Source organism: Mustela lutreola, chromosome 4 (genome assembly GCF_030435805.1).
Source record: "Mustela lutreola isolate mMusLut2 chromosome 4, mMusLut2.pri, whole genome shotgun sequence".
Taxonomy (NCBI): Eukaryota; Metazoa; Chordata; class Mammalia; order Carnivora; family Mustelidae; genus Mustela; species Mustela lutreola.
Genome location: NC_081293.1, coordinates 30,551,335 through 30,575,290, shown reverse-complemented (window position 1 = coordinate 30,575,290; position 23,956 = coordinate 30,551,335). Strand labels below are relative to the sequence as shown.

At 50.9% G+C, this 23,956-nt stretch overlaps 2 protein-coding genes across 2 annotated transcripts; one reads left to right on the top strand and one right to left on the bottom strand.

The window, feature by feature from the left end:
- The first annotated feature begins 8,509 nt into the window (after positions 1-8,509).
- FRAT1 (FRAT regulator of WNT signaling pathway 1) lies at positions 8,510-11,256 on the top strand. Its single transcript, XM_059169299.1, has one exon. The coding sequence runs from the start codon at positions 8,847-8,849 to the stop codon at positions 9,690-9,692; it is 846 nt and encodes a 281-aa protein (XP_059025282.1). The 5' UTR covers positions 8,510-8,846; the 3' UTR covers positions 9,693-11,256.
- Positions 11,257-19,645: 8,389 nt separating this feature from the next.
- Positions 19,646-22,171, bottom strand: FRAT2 (FRAT regulator of WNT signaling pathway 2). Its single transcript, XM_059169298.1, has one exon. The coding sequence runs from the start codon at positions 21,757-21,759 to the stop codon at positions 21,055-21,057; it is 705 nt and encodes a 234-aa protein (XP_059025281.1). The 5' UTR covers positions 21,760-22,171; the 3' UTR covers positions 19,646-21,054.
- Positions 22,172-23,956: the final 1,785 nt, after the last annotated feature.

Sequence of the window (23,956 nt, the reverse complement as noted above, 5' to 3'; positions counted from 1 at the left end):
GCTCATTTTGACCTTTAGAATTTTGAACCATGTATCTGTATTACCCTCTTCAAATAAATAAAACTAGAATATTTTTTTTTAAAGATTTTATTTATTAATTTGACAGAGAGAAATCACAAGTAGATGGAGAGGCAGCCAGAGAGAGAGAGAGGGAAGCAGGCTCTTTGCCGAGCAGAGAGCCCGATGCGGGACTCGATCCCAGGACTCTGAGATCATGACCTGAGCCGAAGGCAGCGGCTTAACCCACTGAGCCACCCAGGCGCCCAAAACTAGAATATTTTTTTGAGAAGACTGAATTGTGCTACCTGATCTACCTGATTTCTAGTTCTGTGGATTCCACGGCTGTCCCAGGCATCCAGGCAGGCACAAAACCTCTGCAGATTAACCTCTGAGCTCAGGTCATGGTCCCAGGATCCTGGGATCTAGCCTGCATCAGCCTCTCTGCTAAGCAGGGAGCCTGCTTCCCCCCCCCCACCCCCGCCCCCAGCTTGACACCTTCCTAGCTGATCTGCAGATCCAAGACTGCCTAGCTCTTCCCTTCCTGCTGTCATCCTTTGGGCAAGGGCAGCTCAATCTTTTCTGCAGTTCCATAAATGGGAGTGCTAACTGCATCAGCCTAGAGGGGGTCAGCCTGAGGAAATGGGCTCCTGATTGGGCCACTGTTTACCTATGACAAACACTCAGTAAGGGTTTATCGGACCCTTGTCTTTTTATCTCTTCATTCTTCTCCTGTGCCAATGGTAGATGTCCCTGAGCCTAGCGTAACTCAACAGCTAGCAGACAGGCCCTCAGCCCTCAGCCTCAGTTTTTCCATTGATTCTTAGAACTCCCCTAGAACCTCAGTAAATTTCTCCATGGCTTACACATGTTACACAACCCCTTGAAATGACTCACTCTAGTTCCCTAGCACAGCTCCAACAAATCTCCAAAAACTTGGGAGACATCTAGGTGACTCAGCCCGTTAAGCATCTGCCTTCAGCTCAGGTCATGATCCCAGGGTCCTGGGATGGAGCCCCACATTGGACTCCCTGCTCAACAGGGAGTCTGTTTCTCCCTCCCCCTCTGCCCCACTGTGCTGTTTCTCAATCATGTTCGATCTCAAAAAAAAAAAAAAAAAAAATCTCCAAAACTTGGTACCTTATAACAATAGAAATTGGGCACCTGGGTGGCTCAGTGAGTTAAAGCCTCTGCCTTGAGCTCAGGTCATGGTCCCAGGATCCTGGGATCGAGCCCACATCAGGCTCTCTGCTCAGCGGGGAGCCTGCTTCCCCCCACCACCACCCTCTCTCTGCCTGCCTCTCTGCCTACTTGTGATATCTGTCAAATAAATAAACAAAAATCTTAAAACAAACAAACAATACAAATTGATTCTCTCAAAGTTGGAGGTCAAAAGTTGAATATCAAGGTGTCAATTAATAGGTTTGTTTCCTTCTTGGGGACTCAGAGACAGAGGCAGCTCTGTGCTCTCTGTAAGCTTCTAATGACTGCTGGCAATCCTTACCATTACCTGGCTCGTAGCGGGATCTCTCCAATCTCTGCCTCTCCAGACACACAGCATTCTCCCTGGGTGTCTCTGTGTCCCAATTTCCCTCTTTTATAAGGAGGCCACAGGGCGCCTGGGTGGTTCAGCCATTAAGCGTCTGCCTTCAGCTCCGGTCATGGTCTCAGGGTCCTGGGATCAAGTCCCACATCAGGCTTCTGCTCAGTGGGGAACCTGCTTCCTTCTCTCTCTCTGCCTGCCTCTCTGCCTACTTGGGATCTCTCTCTCTCTGTGTCAAATGAATAAATAAAATCTTTTAAAAAACAAACAAACAGGGGCACCTGGGTGGCTCAGTGGGTTAAAGCCTCTACCTTCAAGTCAGGTCATGATCCCAGGGTCCTGGGATCAAGCCCCACATTGGGCTCTCTGCTTGGCAGGGAGCCTGCTTCCTTCTCTCTCTGCCTGCCTCTCTGCCTACTTGTGATCTCTGTCAAATAAATAAATAAAATATTTAAAACAAACAAAAACCTAAAATAATAATAATAATAATAAGGAGGCCAGCCACTGCAATTGAGTCTACCCTCATCCAGTTTGACCTCATCCTAACTTGATTACATCCACACAGACCCTCTTTCCAAATAAGGTCCCATTTGCAGGATCCTGGCAGACAGGAATTTGGAGGGGACTCCTTTCAGCTCAGCGCACTCTTCAAGTTTCCACCTGCCCTGCTGTGTCCCTCTCAACCCCATCCTGTCTTGGGTCCTTTCTGCTTTTATAAAGAGCAAATTATTTCACACTCTGGAACCCATGCTTGCCCAGAGCCGTTTATCCATTTTAACCACCGAGTTACAGACCCCGCTGCTCCTAGCACCCTGCTTAACCAGCAGCCAGTTATCGTCTCTGTCCTATCAGCAGCCTCAAGACATTTTCAACTTCTGATTTCTCCGTTTCCACCTTCCTCAGCTGCTACTCTGCTGAGAAGTGTTTAATATCTCATTAGCACCTCTTCGTAGCTCGGTGTGAATCCCCTCATCTCTTAAATTCTCTGTGTACAGGGGCACCTGGGTGGTTCAGTGGGTTAAGCCTCTGCCTTCGGCTCAGATCATGATCTCAGGGTCCTGGCTGGGATCAAGCCCCCCTTCCCTCTCTCTCTCTGCCTGCCTCTCCACCTACTCGTGATCTGTCAAATAAAATCTTTAAAAAAAAAAAAAAAAATTCTGTGTACAAATCCCTCCTCCCCAACCAGCTCAGCTCCTAGAGCCTCCGGATCTGGGCACTGGGCAGCAGTGAAGGGACTGGTAAGGAGGGGATCCCGTGTTTGCCTTGCTGCGGCAGAGGCCCATCGCTCAGCCCTCAGGGATGCTGCTGGCCTCTGAAAACAATGTCAAGCCTCATTCCTGCACAGAGAGGCCAAGAACTTAATCAAGCTGCAGCAGACTGTCTACACATCCTTTCTGCACTGGAGAATGAGTCTACATGGTTCCCAAGCTGGGTGACAGGCAACCCAGCAGCCGGATGTCTCCTCTCTTCCTTCCCTCTGGCCAGCTCTGCGCCTCCCAAGCCCCGGGGTAGTTCTCAAGGAAAGTCATAAGTTAATCAACTCTTTTATGTGGCTTATCTTTTTTCTAGCATTTGATCCTAAACAATGTCCATCGACAGAATTGAAAGAATTTGACCATGGGGCGCCTGGGTGGCTCAGTGGATTAAAACCTCTTGCCTTCTGCCCAGGTCGTGGTCCCAGAGTCCTGGGATGGAGCCCCACATCGGGCTCTCTGCTCAACAGGGAGCCTGCTTCCCCCTCTTTCTCTCTCTGCCTGCCTCTCTGCCTACTTGTGATCTCTGTCTGTCAAATAAAATAAAATCTTTAAAAAAAAGAATTTGACCATGATCTATCCTATTACCCAGCACCTAGATTCTACCATTAATATTTTTTAGCATTTAAAGAATTGACATACACTTTTGAAGTGTCCGCTTGTGGTCTTTACTATATTCACAACATTGTACAAACATCACCACTAATACCGAAACACTTTCATCACCCCAGAAGAAACCCCCTACCCATTAGCAGTTAGTCCTAATTCCCTTCCCCTCCCATCCCCATCAACCATTAATCTACTTTGTCTCTACGGATTTGTCTTTTCTGGACATTTCATATAAATAGAATCATACAATTCATGGCCTTTCGTGTTTCATCTCTTTTATTTGGCAAAGGTCTTCAGGGTCCTTTGATGTTGTAGCATAGAAGAGTACTTCATTCCTTTTTTTTTTTTTTTTTAAGATTTTATTTATTTATTTGACAGAGATCACAAGTAGGCAGAGAGGCAGGCAGAGGGAGAGAGAGAGGAGGAAGCAAGCTCCCTGCTGAGCAGAGAGCCGAATGCGGGACTCAATCCCAGGACCCTGAGATCATGACCTGAGCCGAAGGCAGCAGCTTAACCCACTGAGCCACCCAGGCGCCCACTTCATTCCTTTTTATGGTGAATAATATTCCATTGTATGAATAGATTACATTTCATTCTTCCATTCATCATCCAATGAACATTTGGGCTGTTCTACTTCTTGGCTATTACAAATAAGGCCATGAATGTTTCTGTGCAATGTGTCGTGGGGACACAGGTTTCCAATTCTCTCAGGTACATATCTAAGGAGTAGAATTGCTGGGTCATATAGTAACTAACGTTACATTTCACTCTTCGTGCTTTACCCTCTATCTACCTGTCTCCTGTCTCAACCATCCTTCTAACCAAATATTAATCCATCTCACATTTGTATACACTTGAGAATAAGTTGCAAACATCAGTACACCTCATCCCTAAACTCATCAGCACGTCTATTAACTAGAATTCTAGTATTTGTTTAGTTCTTTTCTTTGCAGGTAAAATGTACATCCAATGAATTCTATGTGTACGATTCAATGAGTTTTAACAAATGCATACACCTGTGAAACCCGACCATCAGGCCCCTTCCAATCCAGTTTTGCCCCCACACACCCTCGCCAAAGGCAATCTGTCTTCTGATTTTTTTCCCACCAAAAGTTAATTTTGCCTGTTCTGGAACTTCACATAAAGCCATATAGTACGTACTCAGTATATTGTCTCTGAGATGCACCCGTGTTACAGGATGTAGCAATAATCCAGTCCTTTTGGCTGTGGAAGAGGATTCTGCCACCATCACCAGGTGAATGGGCCATCATTGAGCTGCTGTTTTTTTTTTTTTTTAAAAAGATTTTATTTATTTATTTGACAGACAGAGATCACAAGTAGGCAGAGAGGCAGGCAGAGAGAGGGAAGGGGGAAGCAGGCTCCCTGCTGAGCAGAGAGCCCTATGCGGGGCTCGATCCCAGGACCCTGAGATCATGACCTGAGCCGAAGGCAGAGGCTTTAACCCACTGAGCCACCCAGGCGCCCCTGAGCTGCTGTTTTTATGCTGTTTCCAGCTTTTACGGATAAAGCTGCTGTGCTCATCAGCCATCGGCTTCAATGTGAACCTAAGTTTTATTTCTCTTAGGTAAATGCCCAAGATTGAAATTCTTTCATTGGTTAAGTATATGTTCAGCTTTCTAAGAAAACTCCAGACCTCTTCCCAAAGTGGTTGTACTATTTTTCATGCCCAAAACGATGTATGAGGGACCCCTGGGTAGCTCAGTCGGTTAAGTGTCTGCTTTTGGCTCAGGTCATGATCCCAGGGTCCTGGAATGGAGCCCCACATCAGGCTCCCTGCTCAGAGAGAAGCCTGCTTCTCCCTCTCCCACTCCTCCTGGTTGTATTCCCCCTCTCTCTGTTCAATAGATAAAATCTTAAAAAAAAAAAAAAAAGTAACATCAAAAAAGAAAAGACACATTATTTAAAAAAAATGTGGGGCGCCTGGGTGGCTCAGTGGGTTAAAGCCTCTGCCTTCGGCTCAGGTCATGATCCCAGAGTCCTGGGATCGAGCCCCGCATCGGGCTGTCCACTCCGCGGATAGCCTGCTTCCTCCTCTCTCTCTTTCTACCTGCCTCTCTGCCTACTTGTGATCTCTGTCTGTCAAATAAATAAATAAATAAAATCTTTAAAAAAAAAAAAAAGTATGTGGCTTACCAACTTTGAACCAAAGAATAAAAACACTATTTCCATTTAAACTTCTAAATAATTAGGTGCAGAATATTGTAGCTAATGTCTGTCTGTCTTGACCATACTTTCAAAAGAATAATGACTTAAAATGAGGGGATGGGGTGGGAGGTTGGGGTACCAGGTGGTGGGTATTATAGAGGGCACGGATTGCATGGAGCACTGGGTGTGGAGAAAAAATAATGAATACTGTTATGCTGAAAATAAATAAATTAATTTTTAAAAAAATTTAAAAAAAATAAAATGAGGGAATGCCCTTTCAAGATAAAAAGTGCTCAACAGGGGGTCCTGGGTGGCTCACTTGGTTAAGCATCTGCCTTCAGCTCTGGACATGATCTCCAGGTCCTGGGCTCTAGCCCCACACCAAGCTCCCTGCTCAGCAGCAAGTCGGCTTCCCTCTCTTTCCCTCTGCCCTTCCTCCCTGCTCATTCTTTCTCTCTCTCTCTCTCAAATAAATATATATTTTTTTAAATTCTCAATAAGCCAGGAGTAGAAGGGAATGTCCTCAACCTGATGAAGCCATCTTTTTATAAAAACCCACAGCCAACATCATACTTGATGATGAAAGACTGAATGCTTTTCCCCTCACCATTTCTACACCACATTGTTCTAGGTCTAGACAACTGGACCAGAAAGATAAAAGGCTTCCAGACCAGAAAGAAAGAAGTAAAACTATCTTTCTTTGTAGATGTTATGATCATATAGAGAGAAAATCCTCAGGCAGCTACTAAAAAGAAGTAATGAATTTTTTTTTTGAAGATTTTATTTATTTATTTATTTATTTGACAGAGAGAGAAATTACAAGTAGGCAGAGAGGTGGGCAGAGAGAGAAGGGGAGGCAGGCTCCCTGCTGGACTCTGAGATCCTGACCTGAGACAAAAGCAGAGCCTTAATCCACTGAGCCACCCAGCCACCCCAAGAAGTAATGAATTTTATGAAATCCCATAGAAGTCCAGATTTCCAGGGCACCTGGGTGCTGAATGGGTTAAAGCCTCCGCCTTCGGCTCAGGTGGTGATCCCAGGGTCCTGGGATCAAGCCCTTCATTGGGCTCTCTGCTCAGCGGTGAGCCTGCTTCCTCCCTCTCTCTCTGCCTACCTGTGATCTCTGTCTGTCAAATAAATAAATAAAATCGTTTAAAAAAAAAGAGGAAGAAGAAGAAGTCCAGATTTCCAAGATGTAAAAATTCACTGGCTTTCTTCAAACTGCCTCTTCCTTTATCCTCACATTCTTCTCTCCACACTTGGCAAGAATAACGCAACTTTTTTTTTTTAAGTTTTTTTCTTTTTTTAAAGGTTTTGTTTGCTTATTTGACACACACACAGAGAGAGAGAGAGAGACCACAACTAGGCAGAGAGGCAGGCAGAGAGAGAGGGGGAAGCAAGCTCCTGAGCAGAGAGCCTGATGTGGGGCTCAATCCCAAGAACCTGAGATCATGACCCGAGCAGAAGGCAGAGGCTTAACCCACTGAGTCACCCAGGCGCCCTAACTCAACTCTTTTTAAACAACTACCCAGGGGTGGCTGGGTGGCTCAGTGGGTTAAAGCCTCTGCCTTCAGCTCAGGTCATGATCCTGGGATGGAGCCCGGGATGGAGCCCTCCATAGAGCCTGGCATCAGGCTCTCTGCTCAGCGGGGGAGCCTGCTTCCTCCTCTCTCTCCCTGCCTCTCTGCCTACTTGTGATCTCTGCCTGTCAGTAAATAAATAAAATCTTAAACAAACAAACACACAAACAAAAAACAACTACCCACCTATTCCCTCCATGTCATTCCTCCATGAAGGTTTGCTCCTGTTATTACACATCTTGGAACTGCCCACCAAAACCCTTGTTTCTCTTCATCTGGACCCCAGAGTTCCCCTGGTACTCCGTTTCTGAATTAGATTACTCAGTATTTTAAGCAGCTCCCTACTGCCTGGCTTCTGTATTTGTGTGTCCATGTACTGTGGCTAATTTTTAAAACAGCTTTATTGACATACTTTACATATGAAATTCACTCAGTTTAAGAGAACGTTCAATGATTTTTAGTAAATTTACTAAGTTATTCAACCATCACCATAATCTGGTTTTGAATATTCCTCTCACCCTAATAATATTATCTCCCCTGGTTGGCTCCTAAGGACTGGACCACCAGAAGTCTATCTACAAGCTTAGAGTTTGGAAGTTAGGCCTGAGGATTTGGGATTTTGAATAAAGGTCTAACATCTCTGGGCAACAAGACAGCAAAGGATCATTTTTCCATCCCTCCTACTTTCTTTTTTTTAAAAAAAAGGAAGTTCTGGTTAATCATTAAGCCAACCACAGTCTCTTGAAGGGTTAAACTCATCCGCATCTCCATTATCATCCAAATAGTTCATTTTGCCCTCCCGCTTCCCCCCCCACCCCCAAGAGGATACTCCCCTGCTGATCTGAGGCATTTTTAAAGAACTTTGTAGCTCACTTCACACCCCCGCCCAAGACCGACGACCTCCTCTCTCCTGGAATGCCAGCCCCGGCCCAGGCCCGCTTGTGCCCATGCTCCCGGTCAAGAAACACTCACTGAGGCCTTTCTTCCCAATTCTAACTCTGCCACGGCTCCCCCGTCCCCGCCCCAACTCCCATCGAACCGCTAGGGCCCGGTCTTCCTTTTTATCCCTGTCGGCCTCGTTTCCCTAATCTCCAGGCAGATCCCGAGCCTGAGAGTTGCATCCTCGCCTCACTCGCCGGGTCAGCACTTCCCAGACGCTGGCACCCGCACCTCTCACGCGCAAAAGCCAAAACCAGACGAGTTGACGCGCCTAGAGGAGGGGCGTGTGTGGGTGTAAGCGTCGGTGCTAGTGTGTGGAAGAAACCAACTAAGTCCACGCCGGTGTTCCTTTCCGGGAAATGCCACCCACGCCCGGCTGACAGAGCGAGCATCCGCACCCCAGCGCCTCCCGCACACACCATTCCAGGTTGGCGAGCTCAGAAGCAGCTAGACTTCCCCCTGCACGCGGGCCCAGTGGGCGCCCCGCCCCCCAACGGAACGGCGCACCCCCGGCTCAGCGCGGTGGTAGGGCCCGGCGGCAACGTCACCCATTGTTTACAAATCAACCCGAGCCGGTAGGATTCCGGCTCCCGCGGCTGCAGGCGCTCCCCGCGAGTGTCTGGTGGGCTCCCGCTTCCGCGTCCGCCCCGGCCCCGGCCCCGGCCCGGTCCCCGCTTCGGCCTCACCCCCGCGCCCCGCTCCGCCGCGACCCACCGAGTCCTGCCCGCCGCCGAACTCCGGGTGCCCGGGCAGGGGGCCATGCCGTGCGGGAGGGAGGAAGAAGAGGAAGCCGGCGAGGAAGCGGAGGGGGAGGCGGCGGAGGAGGAGGAGGACAGCTTCCTCCTGCTGGAGCAGTCGGTGACGCTGGGCGGCTCGGGCGAGGTGGACCTGCTGGTGGCCCAGATCGGCGAGACGCTGCAGCTGGACGCGGCGCAGGACAGCCCGGCCTCCCCGTGCGCGCCCCCGGGGCCGCCGCTGCAGCCCCCGCGGCCTCCGGCGTCGGTGCGGGCGGACAAGGCCCGGCCGCCGGCGCTGCCTCTGCTTCTGCCGCCGGCGCCGGCCGAGTCGGTGGGCCCGGCGCCCCCGGGAGCCCTGCGCTGCGCCCTCGGGGACCGCGGCCGCGTGCGGGGCCGGGCTGCGCCCTACTTCGTGGCCGAGCTCGCCGCAGGCCCCAGCGCGCTGTCCGCACTGGCCCCTCAGCCCGGCCTTGACGGGCCTTCGGGAGCGGACAAGCCGGGCGCCCCGCAGCCGCTGTCGGGCCCGTGCCGCCGAGGTTGGCTGCGGGGCGCCGCCGCCTCTCGCCGCCTGCAGCAACGACGCGGGCCCCAGCCCGAATCCCGCACCAGCGACGACGACCCGCACCGGCTCCTGCAGCAGCTGGTGCTCTCGGGGAACCTCATCAAGGAGGCGGTGCGGAGGCTTCATTCGAGACGGATGCAGTTACACGCAAAGCTTCCCCAGCGCCCGCTCACCGGGCCTCTCTCGGCCCCAGTGCATGAGCCCCCTTCGCCCCGCAGCCCTCGCGCGGCTTGCAGCGACCCCGGAGCGAGCGGGAGGAGGGCGCAGCTCAGAACTGGCGACGGCGTTCTTGTCCCTGGCAGCTAACACCCGGGGAGTGGCCACAGCGCCAGCCTCTGCCTGGAGGGCAAGGCATTCCCCAGAGGGCTGCATCCCTACTCCGACGGGTGAACTCGCGTTTTTGGAAGCGGGAAAATAAGCTAATGCAGACGGGGAAAGGAAAAACCGCGAATATTTTCGTGGGGGAACTAATGGAGGACCCCGATGCGTTTGAAAAACCGAAGGACTTGGCCCTCTTTGAGGCGGATTACAGAACGCACCCCAAGCTCACATTCAGTAGTGCTCCTTATTTGGCGTGACGAGTCCCAGCGGCGTAGCGTAGCAACCTCTAGGGCCCTCCATCCCGGCGACCATGTGGCCACACTCCACGCGCCTCAGGATCGCCGAGCGCCCAAAGGACGAGGACGATCCCAGTTACTTGCTTTACCTTTTCAGGGCTGGTTCCTGATCCACTGGGGGGAGGGAGGGGAACAGGAGTAGACCATGATTTCAGGGAGAACCTCAAACTGCCAGACTTGAAAATTTACGACTCTTTAAAAAACCCATCTCGCGTCTTGTGGGTGCTGGTTCTTAATACAAAACACGCGGTACCAAGAAAGGACCATTTGGGGAGTTGGATAGGAGTAACGCGTGTTCTGCCTCCACTTTGCAGCTGGCTGCTGTTCTCAGAGCGGCGGGGGAAGGGCTCGCGCTCGGTGGGGATGGGAGGCGGGGGCGGGCGGTGCTGCGGAAGGGTAAGGTGAGGCTCGGAGAGAACCTTCCTTCCTCTCTCAAGTGTTTGCGCAGCCGACCCCCTCCTCCTCGGGTTCAAGGTCACCGTTTTCTCCGCGCGCGCAGGGTTCCGGGGCTTCAGTAGTGCACAAGAGTTGCCGGGTTGTGCCTGTACTCGGGAGAAGTGCTGGGTGTTCTGCAAGTGCTGGAGTCTCTTAAGGACACGCGCACCGCGGCCACCGCGGGTGTGGGGAGGCGGGGACATGCTGGGCGCCGGTGCCTTCCGCGGCGACCGCGCCCTGGGCTTTCATAGAAACGGCCCAGTCTTACCTCGGGTCCCAGCACTCCCCCGCCCCCTCGGCTCTGCTGTCCTACTCCAGGCGGGTGGCGCTGGCGCTCCTGGGGGCCCGGGCTGGGGGTTGGGGAGACGCCACGTGACGGGCACTCCGGGGACACAGCCTCGCACAGCAGCTTATAATGGACTCTCCGGGGCCATTTGCAATAACAGCTGCAATTCCCTGGATAGACGGAGTTGATTTCCTCCCTCTGCCCCTCCCCCAGCCATGCCAGCTCGCCTTTGTAAGTGAAGGAAACCGAGTAGAAAATGTGACCCTCCAAACGGAGAAGCTGCAGGCTTTGCCATTGTGAAGCGTGGTGAAGTGTTTTTTAACATACCGTTCGCTTACTCTGAGGGATCGAAAACCGTGTCGTTGGTGTTTTAGTTTTAAACAATTCAATGGCTTGTTCATCGTCCAGATGTGGCTGTTGAGGTATCTACACTTCGCACCGGAGTGTCAGGAATTGTGGCTGTCCTGATTATAGGATTTTAACTTAACTGAAATAACTTGTTTTTAATAAATGCATTGAGGTTTTTGTTAGGGCTTTTGTTTTGTTTGGTTGGTTGGTTTTATCCTATTCTTGCCTCGGGTGGGAAAGATGCACAAAACACATTTCTCTAATCCATAAACCTAAAAACACTTGGAATCCTTGTCAGCCTGCCTTGGGGATGGTAATTAGAGCGCCTTTGTGTCTGAGCAGCTCACTAGTTAAGCAGGGTCTGTGGCTGGGTGTGTATTGGTGCTGGCAGGAAATTAAATGAAAGTGAGGTCAGGTTTGGGACCAATCCCATTCACTAAAACCTTAGAGTCTTTGGATTACTAGTCCATGATGGAGATGTTTTATGAAGGGGCCTCTGACTGTATCAGCAGAGGACATCAGATCAGGCCATCACGGCAGACTGGGAGGCTCATCACCTTTTTTTTTTTCCCTTCTGTGGTCATTGAAGACTTGTTTCACAAGGCAGTTCTTAAAGCTGGGGCAGCTCTTGGTTAGGGGCCGATCACGATACAAACCCACGGTGGGAAGGCTGGTTGGCAGTGTCTGAAAGGACTCCTCTCTCTGCCCTTGGCATGGTTGCTGCCATTCTCTACCTAAGCCGTGACCTAACAACCCGTCTCTGTCCCTCCCTCCCTGAGTTACTTCAGTCTATTCCCTCCTGGAAGGAGCCACACTAGGCGACAGATTACCCAGGGTTTGAAGCCACTTATTAAATGGGGTCCTTGGACAAGTTGCCCAACTTCTGTGGTCTCTGGTTTCCTCATCCGTGAAATGAGATGAGGAAAAGGTTCTCGGCAACTGGCAGGTGCTGGAGATGAACAGCCTCGTCCCTACTCCTTCCTTCCCAGCACTGCCTCTTGGCAACCAGACGACTGGGTCTTCAGTTTCTCATGAAAGAGGAGCATGCCATCCATGGTCCTAACAATGCTTTCTGGATTGACTGCTGTATGATACAATCTTAATTGTCTAACACCCTTTCGGACTCTGTGCCTGGTGTCCGTACATCCCCATTCTCTCAAATACACCCACCATCCCCGATGGCCTGTGAGAAGTTCCTCCTGAGCACCCCAAGCCAGCTGTTTCCCACCTGTCCAGGAAGTGTGGGAGGCTTGTCCAGTGCTGCTCAGTAAGGGAAGGCTGATTACAGAGGCTCTCAGACAAATGGTGGGGAGGGGTGCTCTAGCCCTGCAGGAGGCTGCCACCTCTGGGCACTAAGCAGGAGGAAAGTGGTCAGGTGCTGGCCGCCCCTGGCATTGCAGTAGCCCTGAGCTCCTTGGCTCCACTACTTTAGTGGGGATGGGATTTCCTGGACGTCAAAGGGTTAGGAGCAATCCAGGGCTGAACTGGCCCATGATTTGATGCCCCTTGCACAAACCGTGCTGGCTTGTAATGACCGGTTAAGGCTCGACTCAACCATGGGGTTCACTACTCCATAAAAAAGGACCGGAGAAAACAAATGCCTACTATCACGCACTTTAAATACCCTATAGCCCTGGGACGCCTGGGTGGCTCAGTTGGTTGGATGACTGCCTTAGGCTCAGGTCATGATCCCAGAGTCCCGGGATCGAGTCCCGCATCGGGCTCCCAGCTCCATAGGGAGTCTGCTTCTCCCTCTGACCTCCTCGCTCATGCTCTCTCTCACTGTCTCTCTCAAATAAATAAATAAAATCTTAAAAAAAAAAAAATCTTTAATAAATAAATAAATAAAATAAATACCCTATAGCCCTAAGTGTCCCTCTTTTTAAAAATCCTGCAGCTCTTACTAGCCACCCCCAAATCCTCTTTTGGAATAAGTCAAGGTTCACACAAGTGATTTTAAGTTATTAGACCATTTTATAAGTGGAAAAATAGTATCGAAAGGGACAGGGTAGAGTGACCTACTGAAGTCACTTATGAAGTCAAAGACCTGTGGGAGTCTAGAACCCAGGTCTCTGGGCTCCCAGCTCGGGCCTATCTCCAGGAGCCTAATACCATCACACACAGTCCAGTACTGTCCACTGCACAACTCCACACATGAATGACCCCTCTGTTGTCCAACACGGCGACTCTGCCCCCAGAACCCAGAAAACCCTACCCCAGATTCCTAGGCTGAACTAGGGAAAGCCAGGTATGGGCCACATGGGCCACATGGGCCACAGTCATTTTCTTACAAAACGTTCAGGATCCTATGAAGACAGCTAGCTGGCCACAGAAGATGGCCTGGACGAACTAAAAGACCAAGCTCTAAAGTGAATGAAAAAAAATACAAAATAAGTTAAAACACAGAAAGCGGCAAATGACAACAAGCACCATGAGGAAAAGAATGGCCCATCTTAAGGAGGACTGTAAAGTCTGCTGCCCCAAAATTTCGTTCTCAATTAGGTGCAAATGCTACAATATTTGGATTCAATTTTCACCCTTCCTTTTTCAGCTCATAAGCAGAAACATAGAACGAAGATCAGACACCACTTTCCTATCCAGCAAAGTCTGTATTGAACCCTGTGATCCCTTCCTTCCAATCAGGAAAGAGTTACCCTGGCAACCAAATTACTAACTCACTCAATTAGCTCCCCCCTCTTCCCCCAATGCTCAGTAATCACAGAATGTCAGCCCAGGGAGAGCTAAGCCTTAGGCGGTCTAGTGCTATTGCCTCATTTAGGCATGGAAGCCCAGAGAGGTTTCCACTCAGAGATGCCCTCATCGGAACACCGTGCAGACTGGTCCAGGCAAAGGGTCAAGACCTGTCCCACACAGCACGTCCTTCTAGTCTTCCATCCATAACTAAAGGGAGAACAAGTGACCTGCCCTTTACAGTTTCCCAGAAGCAGGAGACAGACAGGCGTGGGCTCTGCAGGCGGCCCTCCTCTGCCTCCACACAGGCAGCTGTGGGATTTGGGGCAGGGTCCTTAATCTCCATGAGTTCAATGAACTCATCTGCAACATGGGGTAGGAATGGAGCCTACCTGGAAAAATCATGTGAGTGTTCAACTAGATAATATAAGGGAAGCAAATAGTAAATACTCAAATAATAAAACATCAATTCTGCTATTGCATGAAGGCCACTACTTTGTTTTCTGTGGAAAACCCTGCTTTTTAAAAACTTCTTCAATCTGTTTCTTAAAAGGCATAAACCTGGGTGTCTGGGTATCTCGGTCAGTTAAGCGTCTGCTTTCCCCTCAGATCATGATCCCAGGGTCCTGGGATTAAGCCTCAAATCCGGCTCCCTGCTTAGCAGTGATTCTGCTTCTCCCTCTGCCTGCCGGTCTCCCCTACTTGTATTCTCTCTCTCAAATAATAAAAAAAAAATTTTTTTTAAGATTTTTATTTATTTGACAGACAGAGATCACAAGTAGGCAGAGAGGCAGGTAGAGACAGAGGAAGGGAAGCAGGCTCCCCGCTGAGCAGAGAGCCCAATGCGGGGCTCGATCCCAGAATCCCGAGACCATGACCTGAGCCAAAGGCAGAGGCTCTAACCCACTGAGCCACCCAGGTGCCCCAATAAAAATTTTTTTAAAAAGAAAAGCATAAACCTGTTTCCTCTGAAGATCAGGTGCTTGAGCTTACAACCCTGTTGTATAGGTAAGTGCTAAGGCAAGTACAGAGGAAGGGAATATTCAGTATAGTAGAGGTTTAATCTCAAAAGTGTGGCAATCCCTTTGAGCCCAAACCTTGAATGCAGATCAGGATTGGGACTGGTAGAGTAGGAGCTGCAGAGAATATTAACAAAGGGGAGGGTCTGTGCTGAGGACAGCCTGGGACCACGGCTCTTAATGCCCCCATCAGAAAAACCATACCCTTCTAATTCAGATTCAGTGCTCGGCTGAAGGTCTGCGCGCCCACCCTGTCCATTCCCATTCCTAATTTGTACTGAGAAAATCATGCGATTTCATCACAGGGAGTGACTTTATGGTTCATTTTGTCCTTACTTTTCATTTTATTTACTGTCATTAGAGGGTTATCTTAGGAGCTCATATGTGAATGTCTTCTTTCCCCAAAGAGATTAGATAGTCTTTGATGGCAGAGGACAAGAGGAGGAGGAGGTGTTGGGCAGCTTATCAGGCTACTTGGCATGGGGGACGGTCTGAGGTTGGGGAGAACATCCACCACATCAGTCAGATCGGTTGAATGGCTGTTATAACATCCAGGCACAAGGTGATAAGGGGCTTGGTGGGAAGAGAGGAAAAGACAAGACACACTTTGAAAAGGAAAAACAAAAACAAAAACAAAAAAACGAGCAAACCCATAGGCCTCCTGTAGTACGTTGTGGCATCTCAAATGTCAGTTAGTTCTGGAGCCAGACTGCCTGGGTGGCCACTTCTGGCTCTTTCCTTTAAAGCTCCTTCTGGTAACTTCACATCACCTAACCTCACCTCCAGTTCCTTGTCTGCGAATTGTGGTAGTAATGAAGCCCCCGCCTCATGGGGTTTAAGGATTCGCCGAGCTAATGCTAGTAAAAATGCTGAGACCACTGCCCAAAACATAACTGCATTGAGTAACGCTGCCTGGGAACTGGCATGTAGTAAACATTTGCAGAGCAAACAAACAAGGAGATTTCAACACACTTGTAGAGCCTAGGGAGTGGGATGCTTGGGATGAGGAGCTGTGGTTCCTAGAAGTTCGAGAAGAGGGAAAAGGAAGGACAGCAGCTAAAAGGGGAAAACTGGACAGAGGGACGGATCTGCTCAACCAGGAGGGACCTGTGCTTGATGGTCTCCAGGAGGGACGTGCAGAGGGAGAAACTGAAGGGAAGGCGCTCAAAGGGACAAGGCCACCTGAGGAGGTAAGAAGGAACAGCGTGCCTTGAACGGCAGGGTTTTGGGGGGGTCCGAGGGGTGGCTGTCCCACTTGACAGTGCCTTATGTCACAAACTGTTCTGCTGCGGTGGGCCAGGGACCTGACTGCTGGCCATTGGAACCACCGTGTATCACCCTTCGTGCCCAGGATAGCTGCATATGCTTGTGCTGTCCCTGTGTGAAGGAATCCTTCCCTGCAACTTAACGCTCCAATAGAACGGAAGCTCAATTTGCTCTCAAGGAGTTGATTAACTGCTTCCCCTTATCAATTAACTGACTCATAGGAGGTAAAATTCACAACCCCCAACTGATAGGCTGCTCAGGCAGTTTGTTTGACTTATTGATTTGAGTGGGTTAAAAAAAAAAAAAAATCACAAGCTGGTTATCGTCTTGTTACCTTTGGCCTGCCTTTTGCCTGTTTTCTTTTTTTACTAAATAAGATTCCACAACCTAACTTGGTTAAAAATTGATCTCCTAGGTTTTTCCAAAACTCTTCCCTGGACTGGAGTCATAATCGCCTTTCTCCAGACACACCAGGCACAGGACTTTGCTTCAGCGGGGCTAAGGAGGCAAAGAACTCACAGTGCACATATCCAAGACACACGGCTTAATGGTGCCAAGGAGGGAACGTAACTTCAGGGTGCAAAAAAGATAGTGAAAGTCACTGAGCACGTTCTGATTCCATATACTCTGGACCTAACCACAGAGGATGTATGCAGACATAACGTAGCTACAGCTGTGTGTGTGTGTGTATGTGTGTGCACGCGCGCGCGCACGTCCATGCACCTGCGTAGACCCACTCACACAGCCACCGTCCCTTACCGTCCACCCTTCAGCCTCCCTCAGTTCTACTTTTACTTTCCGTCCCTTTCTATTAGTTACTTTTCTTCCAGCCACGTAGTTGGGAAGCGTTGGTCTTCGTAAAGCACTTCGATCGGAGCCTGGCCCCTGGCAGGCACTGTGTCCATTTGCCAGTGTTAGTACTGCTTCGTGAGGGCCAGCGTCTCCCCGGCTCCTTCTGTCCCCCTTAGTTCTAACTCCCGGATCCTTAGCCCAGCCCTGCTCTCTCTCTCCAGCTTCTAGTCATTTTTGAACCACAAGGCTGCTGTCCCTATGGCTTCCCACACGAAACTCCTCATAGAGCCCCATCCCCCCACTCCAACAACCAGCTTCTGCTTGCCACTTCCCTATTGTTCTGGACCTTCTGGGCTCAAGACTTGCAGAATGTTACCAGGGAAACCTAGGCCCCAGCTCCTTCAGAAGATGAGAGCTGCCTCAATTCTGCCGGCTCCCACACCCCCAGTTCTGTGCCCAGCCACTCCAAGGGCTAGGGATAGCCCAGGCATAGTCATTCCTGGGCCAGGTGCTAGGAATGGGCGATCCCACGGTGCATCCCCTTGAAAATGGCCATTGCCTCAACACAGACACACTTGCCCAGGCCCAGGCTCTCTACATTCTTTGCAAATGGCTGAATCAGTAGCAGGGGCTGCTCGTGAGATGTGTGGTAGGTTCAGGCAGGAGGCAAGAGGATCAGCTCAAGAGCCATGAGTACAGATCCTGCTCTACCACCAATAATTCCTACCTCTACCCATTATAAAGAGCAAAGTAACGTCTTATAAAAAGTGCCCGCCCGCACAGTACCTGCTCTTAACAGGTATCACTTTTTCCCTCTCTCTCCCTTGCTTCTCAGGTCCTAGAGATCCTCTCTCCTGGTCTGCAGACACAACCCTATCTTCATGCCCGAGTGCTGTTACGGCTGTAATGTAGAGACTGCAGCATCTCAGCCCTATGCCCTCATCCTACAATCTTGAGGTTCTGCAAACAGCAGCCATATACCATTTGTTATCTGTGCCTCTCTGATGTGATTCCTACTACCTTGGCCCCAAATCTGCTGGTTAATCCTTCCAGGATGTCTCAAACCCTGCCCCATCCCAGATCCCCCAGGCTCAGGACCTTGCACATATGTGGCTGGCATTTAAGATAAGTTTGAGAAAAGAGATGCTACTGTGTTAAGGTACTTAGTGGGTCAAGGTGTGTAGGATGCTCTTAAGAAAACTTAATAAATCCAACATGGGAGAAAATGGTGTCAAGAAAAGTCTCATATACGTGGTACAGTATCCTGGACAATCCGGTTGAGGAACAAGAGATCCCAGAACCAGGCTGCCTGCGTTCAAATCCCAGCTCATCCCCCTAAAAGGTGGTGACTTTCAGCAAGTCACTCAGTCTCCTGGGCCCCATCTATAAAATGGGTCCTCATCTATAAAATGGAGAAAACAGGGGTGCCTAGGTGGCTCAGTAGGTTAAAGCTTCTGCCTTCAGCTCAGGTCATGATCCCCAGGGTCCTGGGATCCAGCCCTACATCAGGCCCTCTGCTCAGCAGGGAGCCTGCTTCCCCCTCTCTCTCTGCCTGCCTCTCTGCCTACTTGTGATTTCTGTCAAATAAATAAATAAATCTTTATATATATAAAAAAAGGAGAAAACAGTGCCTACCTCATGGCCCATCAATCCATGACCTAATGAAATAACAGAGTGATTACCCAGAACAGTACTTGGCACACGTGTGCCCAGTGAACACTACTCCCAGAATGATGAAAGCAGGGGGACACTCTGGTTTAGAAGGCCATGTGGATACAGCCTTCTGGGAGTTACAGGGACTTGTAGGGTACAGTAGCAAAGGCTGGGGACAGCTTGTGCTCATGGTAGCTGAAGTTAGTGAGGGCAAGTTGGGACACATTTAGGACAGATTAGAGCCCCCCCTGGGAGGAAGGGACAGTGGTGGTGCCAAGAATAAACACTATCACTTTTTGAACATGTAAGTTATCTCAGACACCCAGATCATCATTTAATCCTGCCAACCACCCTAACAAGTAGTTATTGTTTTATTAACGAGAAGGAAAAAGCACAGAGCAGGGACTTACTTGCTCGTTGTGACATGGCTGATGAGCCGCAGAGCTGAGTCAGTCACAGAGCACCAGCTTTCTCTGGCGGCCTGAGCGTGGGTGAGTGGTGGGCAGGCCAGGGAGGAAGAGCTGCTAAGCAGACCACCACCTAATGCAGCTGGCTGGCAGACCTCTGGGCTGCAGCAAGTATGAACTCAAGAGTTCCACGCCTGGGAAGATGGGCCTGAGGTCAGGAATTCAACCCAACCTGCTCTATTCAATTCAATCCAACCCCCACCTGCTCTAACCAAAACCATTTACAAGACCAAATGCATGGCTATGAAACCGTTTTTCCTTTCCTGGCCCATAGCTCAAGACTGGGTCAGTGGTGAGAGAAAGGAAACAGGGTGGCTTTGCCTGTGTCCTCCCCATTCTTCACATACAAAAATTCAGATGAAAATCAGCTTCTTCCACCCTCTCCAGACAGAGCGAGTCACTTGGCCTCTGTCCTCCAGCTTGGAAAACATTTCTGGAATATATTATTTCACAAAAGGTACAAAAGCCCTTCTAGCAGTTTCAAAAACCTGGACTCAATCCTCTGATCTTGTGGAACATCAACCCAGAAAAAATGAAGGACAGCAGCCCTACCAATATTCTACACTGCGCAAAGGTGGCTCCCACCATTTGCCCAGGTGCACCCCCCAGGACACTCTCCATTACGAAGATAGCCCCTAGGTGTTCCCCCCCCCCACACACCCTCCACCAAAAAGCCAAAGCACGCTCCAAAACAAAAACCAAATTTATTCAGCAGACATTTTAATTAAGAAATCCTATAAATCAGGACCACCACAATTTCTGACACTTCGGTGCGAAGTGTACGTCAACAGCTACATCTGGAGGATGAACAAGCCATTGAATCTGTTTTTTAAAATTGGTTTAGCTACCTTAAGAGTGGGGGTGGCACTTTATACTTAAAGTGCCGTCAAGTTTCACAAGGGTAAAGCCAGCGGGTTCTCCTCTCGGAGAGTCACATTTTTTAACACGGTTTCAGTCACTCACAAGAAGAGCTGGTGACAGGAGGAAACTGTGAAGGGTGAGGACCCACACCAAGGCTCAGGCCCACAGCTCCAGAGACGGCCAGAACGGAGCAGAAAAACGGCCAGGGTCTCATCTATCCCATGCAGACCCCAGAACGGGTGGAATAAGAAAGTCTGGCTGGGAGGACAGGGGAGACTGTTTATGACTGTTTCTGAGAAATCTCATGGCACGGCCAAGAGTGGCCCCACGGGAGGAGGAGGAGTTCTGGAAAGAGGAAAGCACAGCAAAACACAAATAACTCTCTCCCATTTGTCCCTCTCTGCCTGCTTGTCCTCCACGGACTCCAAGAGGTAGCAGGTAGCAAAGCACACACATGGCTCTTCTTGGAGCAAGAGAAAGAAAAGTCACAGGGGTGAATTTAGCTCTCCCAGGAACCCCACAACCTTTTGCACACAGCAAACTGTGACCTTGAACCACAGGTGGCAAGGTCAAGTCAGTTAAAAGTCCACATTCAACTCCCAACTCTACCCACCTTTAAAATTCTCCACCTCCCTCCAACCCCCAACAGGACCTCCCATCTCCCACCCCGACCAAACACCAATTAGGTGGGAAGAAGGGGGTGATGGCAACCCACACACCAACAGGCGTTGACGTTCTTCTTCCCCCCGGAATTTCTTTGCACAGCAATTGTAGCACCGTTTCCACTAAGCTCTTCCACCGGAAAATAAAGAAAATGTATGCGTATCATTAGTTTTCAAGTATTGTTATAAAGCCCTGGCGATACCCGCCCCTTGGAGCCCAATCTTTAAACAATCCAGTACACGACGCCCCCAAGGGTTAAGTCAGGTACAAGTCGATGCAAGTAGCTGCCACAGTTCTCCCAGTTTATCCCAGGTCCTTGGCGCCGAGGTGGCCAGGGAAATTCTCACGCGGCACGTCTGCGCCCTGGCCGGTGCATTTCTCCATGCTCTGGTTCTCCGACAGCCTCGCTGGGGCCGGTAACTTCTCGCTTTGAGGTCTCTCCCCACGCGTCTCCCGCAGCCTGGGCGGTTACTCCCAGGACGGCGACGGCTGCTTCAGCTCAGTGTTGGGGAGGGCAGGACGCTGTTGGGTCTGCGCAGCGGCGTCTTCTTCCTCCTCCAGGGCCCCGGGTCAGTGTAAGGCGCCGGAAGGCTGCAGGGCGACAGGGTCCAGTCCGCTGCGGCCGCCTCCGGGCACAGAGGCGCCCGCGGGACTCGTGGCTGCCACGGCAGCGACGGCTCGCTGGAGCCTCCGCACGGCCTCCTTGATGAGGTTCCCCGAGAGCACCAGCTGCTGCAGGAGCCGGTGCGGATCGTCGTCGCGGGCGCGCGTCCCGGCTGGGGGCCATCGTCTCTGCTGCAGGCGGCGGGAGGAGGCGGCGCCCCGCAGCCATCCTCTCCGGCACGGCCCCGGCAGCGCGCTGGGGCCTGCGGCGAGCTCGGCCACGAAGTAGGGCGCAGCCCGGCCCCGCAAGCGGCCGCGGTCCCCGAGGGCGCAGCGCAGGGCTCCCGGGGGCGCCGGGCCCACCGGCTCGGCCGGCGCCGGCGGCAGAAGCAGCGGCAGCGCCGGCGGCCGGGCCTTGTCCGCCCGCACCGACGCCGGAGGCCGCGGGGGCTGCAGCGGCGGCCCCGGGGGCGCGCACGGGGAGGCCGGGCTGTCCTGCGCCGCGTCCAGCTGCAGCGTCTCGCCGATCTGGGCCACCAGCAGGTCCACCTCGCCCGAGCCGCCCAGCGTCACCGACTGCTCCAGCAGGAGGAAGCTGTCCTCCTCCTCCTCCGCCGCCTCCCCCTCCGCTTCCTCGCCGGCTTCCTCTTCCTCCTCCCTCCGGCACGGCATGGCCCCCCGCCCGGGCACCCGGAGTTCGGCGGCGGGCAGGACTCGGTGGGTCGCGGCGGAGCGGGGCGCGGGGGTGAGGCCGAAGCGGGGCCCGGGCCGGGGCCGGGATGGACGCGGAAGCGGGAGCCCACCAGGCACTCACGCCGCGCGCCTGCAGCCGCGGGAGCCGGAATCCTACCGGCTCCGGGTGATTTGTAAACAATGGGTGACGTCGACGCCGGGCCCTACCACCGCGCCGAGCCGGGGTGGGGTGACGCGCGAGCAGGGGCTGGGCTGCGGGTGGTCGCGGGCGGTGCAGGGCCGCGGGAGGAGCCTTCTGGTGTTTGCTCCCAGTTACCTACCCAGGAGGGGTTCCCGGGAGCGGGGAGAGCTGCGTCCTTCCTCCGCCCGGTAACCAGCACGAAAACACGCCGACTCTGAGGTGGTCTGGTTGGTTTCTCCCACTCGCGGACACACCCACCCACACACCCGACCCCTCCTCCTCCGACGCTTCCTCGCTCCCCACGTGTCAGCAACGCCTGGGCCCCTCCCGCTCCTCCCCCGCGCACCCGCAGTCACCCGGACCTGGCGTGTTGGGGGAGGGGAGGGCTCCGCCGGCGGTCCGGCTTCGCCGCGGTGGGGGCAGGGAAAGAAGGAGGGGTTTGGGGTGCAGCGGGGACATTGCAAAGGAGGGCAGGTTCGTTACGGGTCGGCCCTCTGAGACTTCCCCTCTGCCTTGTTCTCCAGTCCGCAGGGACTCTGGGAGAGAAGGACGCGCCACCGCAGGGCTAAAGAAGAGTTGATTTTGTTCATTGAAAAAAAAAAGTTAGATAGACATATAGGAGGGTGGAAAAAAAAACTTTCATAATCACAGGGTTCAAACATGTTCATATTTAATTTTTTTTCTTTCCAGCCTTTCTCTTATCAAAGTGTATCATACAAACAACCACACACACAGTGTTACACGCTTTTCCAGTTCTCATTACACCATAAATGGTGTTTATGTTATTGCAAGCCCTTTGAAAACTTATAATGATTACATAAGTTTCCATCAAGTTGCTTTTCCATAAATTATTTAACAACTCCTTTGGCGTTTGCTGTTTACCAAATTTCACCACTCTAAGTGTGTGACTAACATTTCTTTCCCTAAAACTTTTTCCATATTCATGATTCTTGTGCTAAGACCATATTCCCAGGAGTGGAATTTTAGGTCAAATGATATGGATATTTTAAGGTTTCTGATGAACGTACCAAACTGCTTAGTGTCACTGCTTAGTGTTGAGTACTACAGTTTAAAAAAATTTTTTTTTGTGATTTCATAGGTGAAACTGACATCTCCTTCTTGTTTTCATACCTCTGATTTTTAGTCAGGTACAGCAGTTTTCTAAATGTTAACCAACTGCACTTCCTTTTTTGGCGATTTGTCTGTTTCCTAGTAAGTTTTTCCTCTTGAGCTTTTCTTACGCATGCATTTGCTGCATTTGCATGACTCCTCTACACACCAGAAGTTAAGTTAACCCTTTTCTTTCACATTTGGCTCTATCTCTTCAGGTTTTTGTTGGCCCTGCACAGTCATATTTTCCTCTACTAAAACTTAACGAATTTTAACGTAAGCCAAATCTACAAAATCCCTTTCCTTGAGACTTCTAACACAATGCTAAATTTAGAGTCTTCTTGTCTCCAGAAAGTTATTAAATATTCAGTTCTATTTTCCTTAGTTTTTTTTTTGAAGTGTCTTGTGATTGTTTTTTGTTTTGTTTGTTTTCTTTTTTTTATTATTTTTTTAAAAGATTTTATTTATTTATTTGGCAGAGATAGATCACAAGTAGGCAGAGAGAGAGGAAGAGAAACAGGCTCCCCACCGAGCAGAGAGCCCGATGCAGGGCTCGATCCCGACCTTAGCCCAAGGCAGAGGCTTTAACCCACTGAGCCACCCAGGCGCCCTTGTTTCTGTTTTCAAACTCATCTGGGATTAATTTTGGTCTTTGGTGTAGGGAGATGATATGAATTTTTTTTTAATTCCCTGGAGAGTTTGCGGGTCTGGGCTGTACATCTTCATTAGAACAGAGGTGTGTGGGTGGTGTAAACACAAGCCCCATCCTTGTGAGCTCCTAGTTGCTGGTTAAGTGATGGTTGTGAGAACTGGGTGGGGCTGGGAATATTTGGATGGGTCTGTGCTGTGTGAAGTCAAAAGAACCCTGAACAGGTTGTACAAAGA

Coding starts and splice junctions, on each gene's coding strand:
- FRAT1 (XM_059169299.1), top strand. CDS start 8,847: ATGCCGTGCGGGAGGGAGGAAGAAGAGGAAGCCGGCGAGGAAGCGGAG.
- FRAT2 (XM_059169298.1), bottom strand. CDS start 21,759: ATGCCGTGCCGGAGGGAGGAGGAAGAGGAAGCCGGCGAGGAAGCGGAG.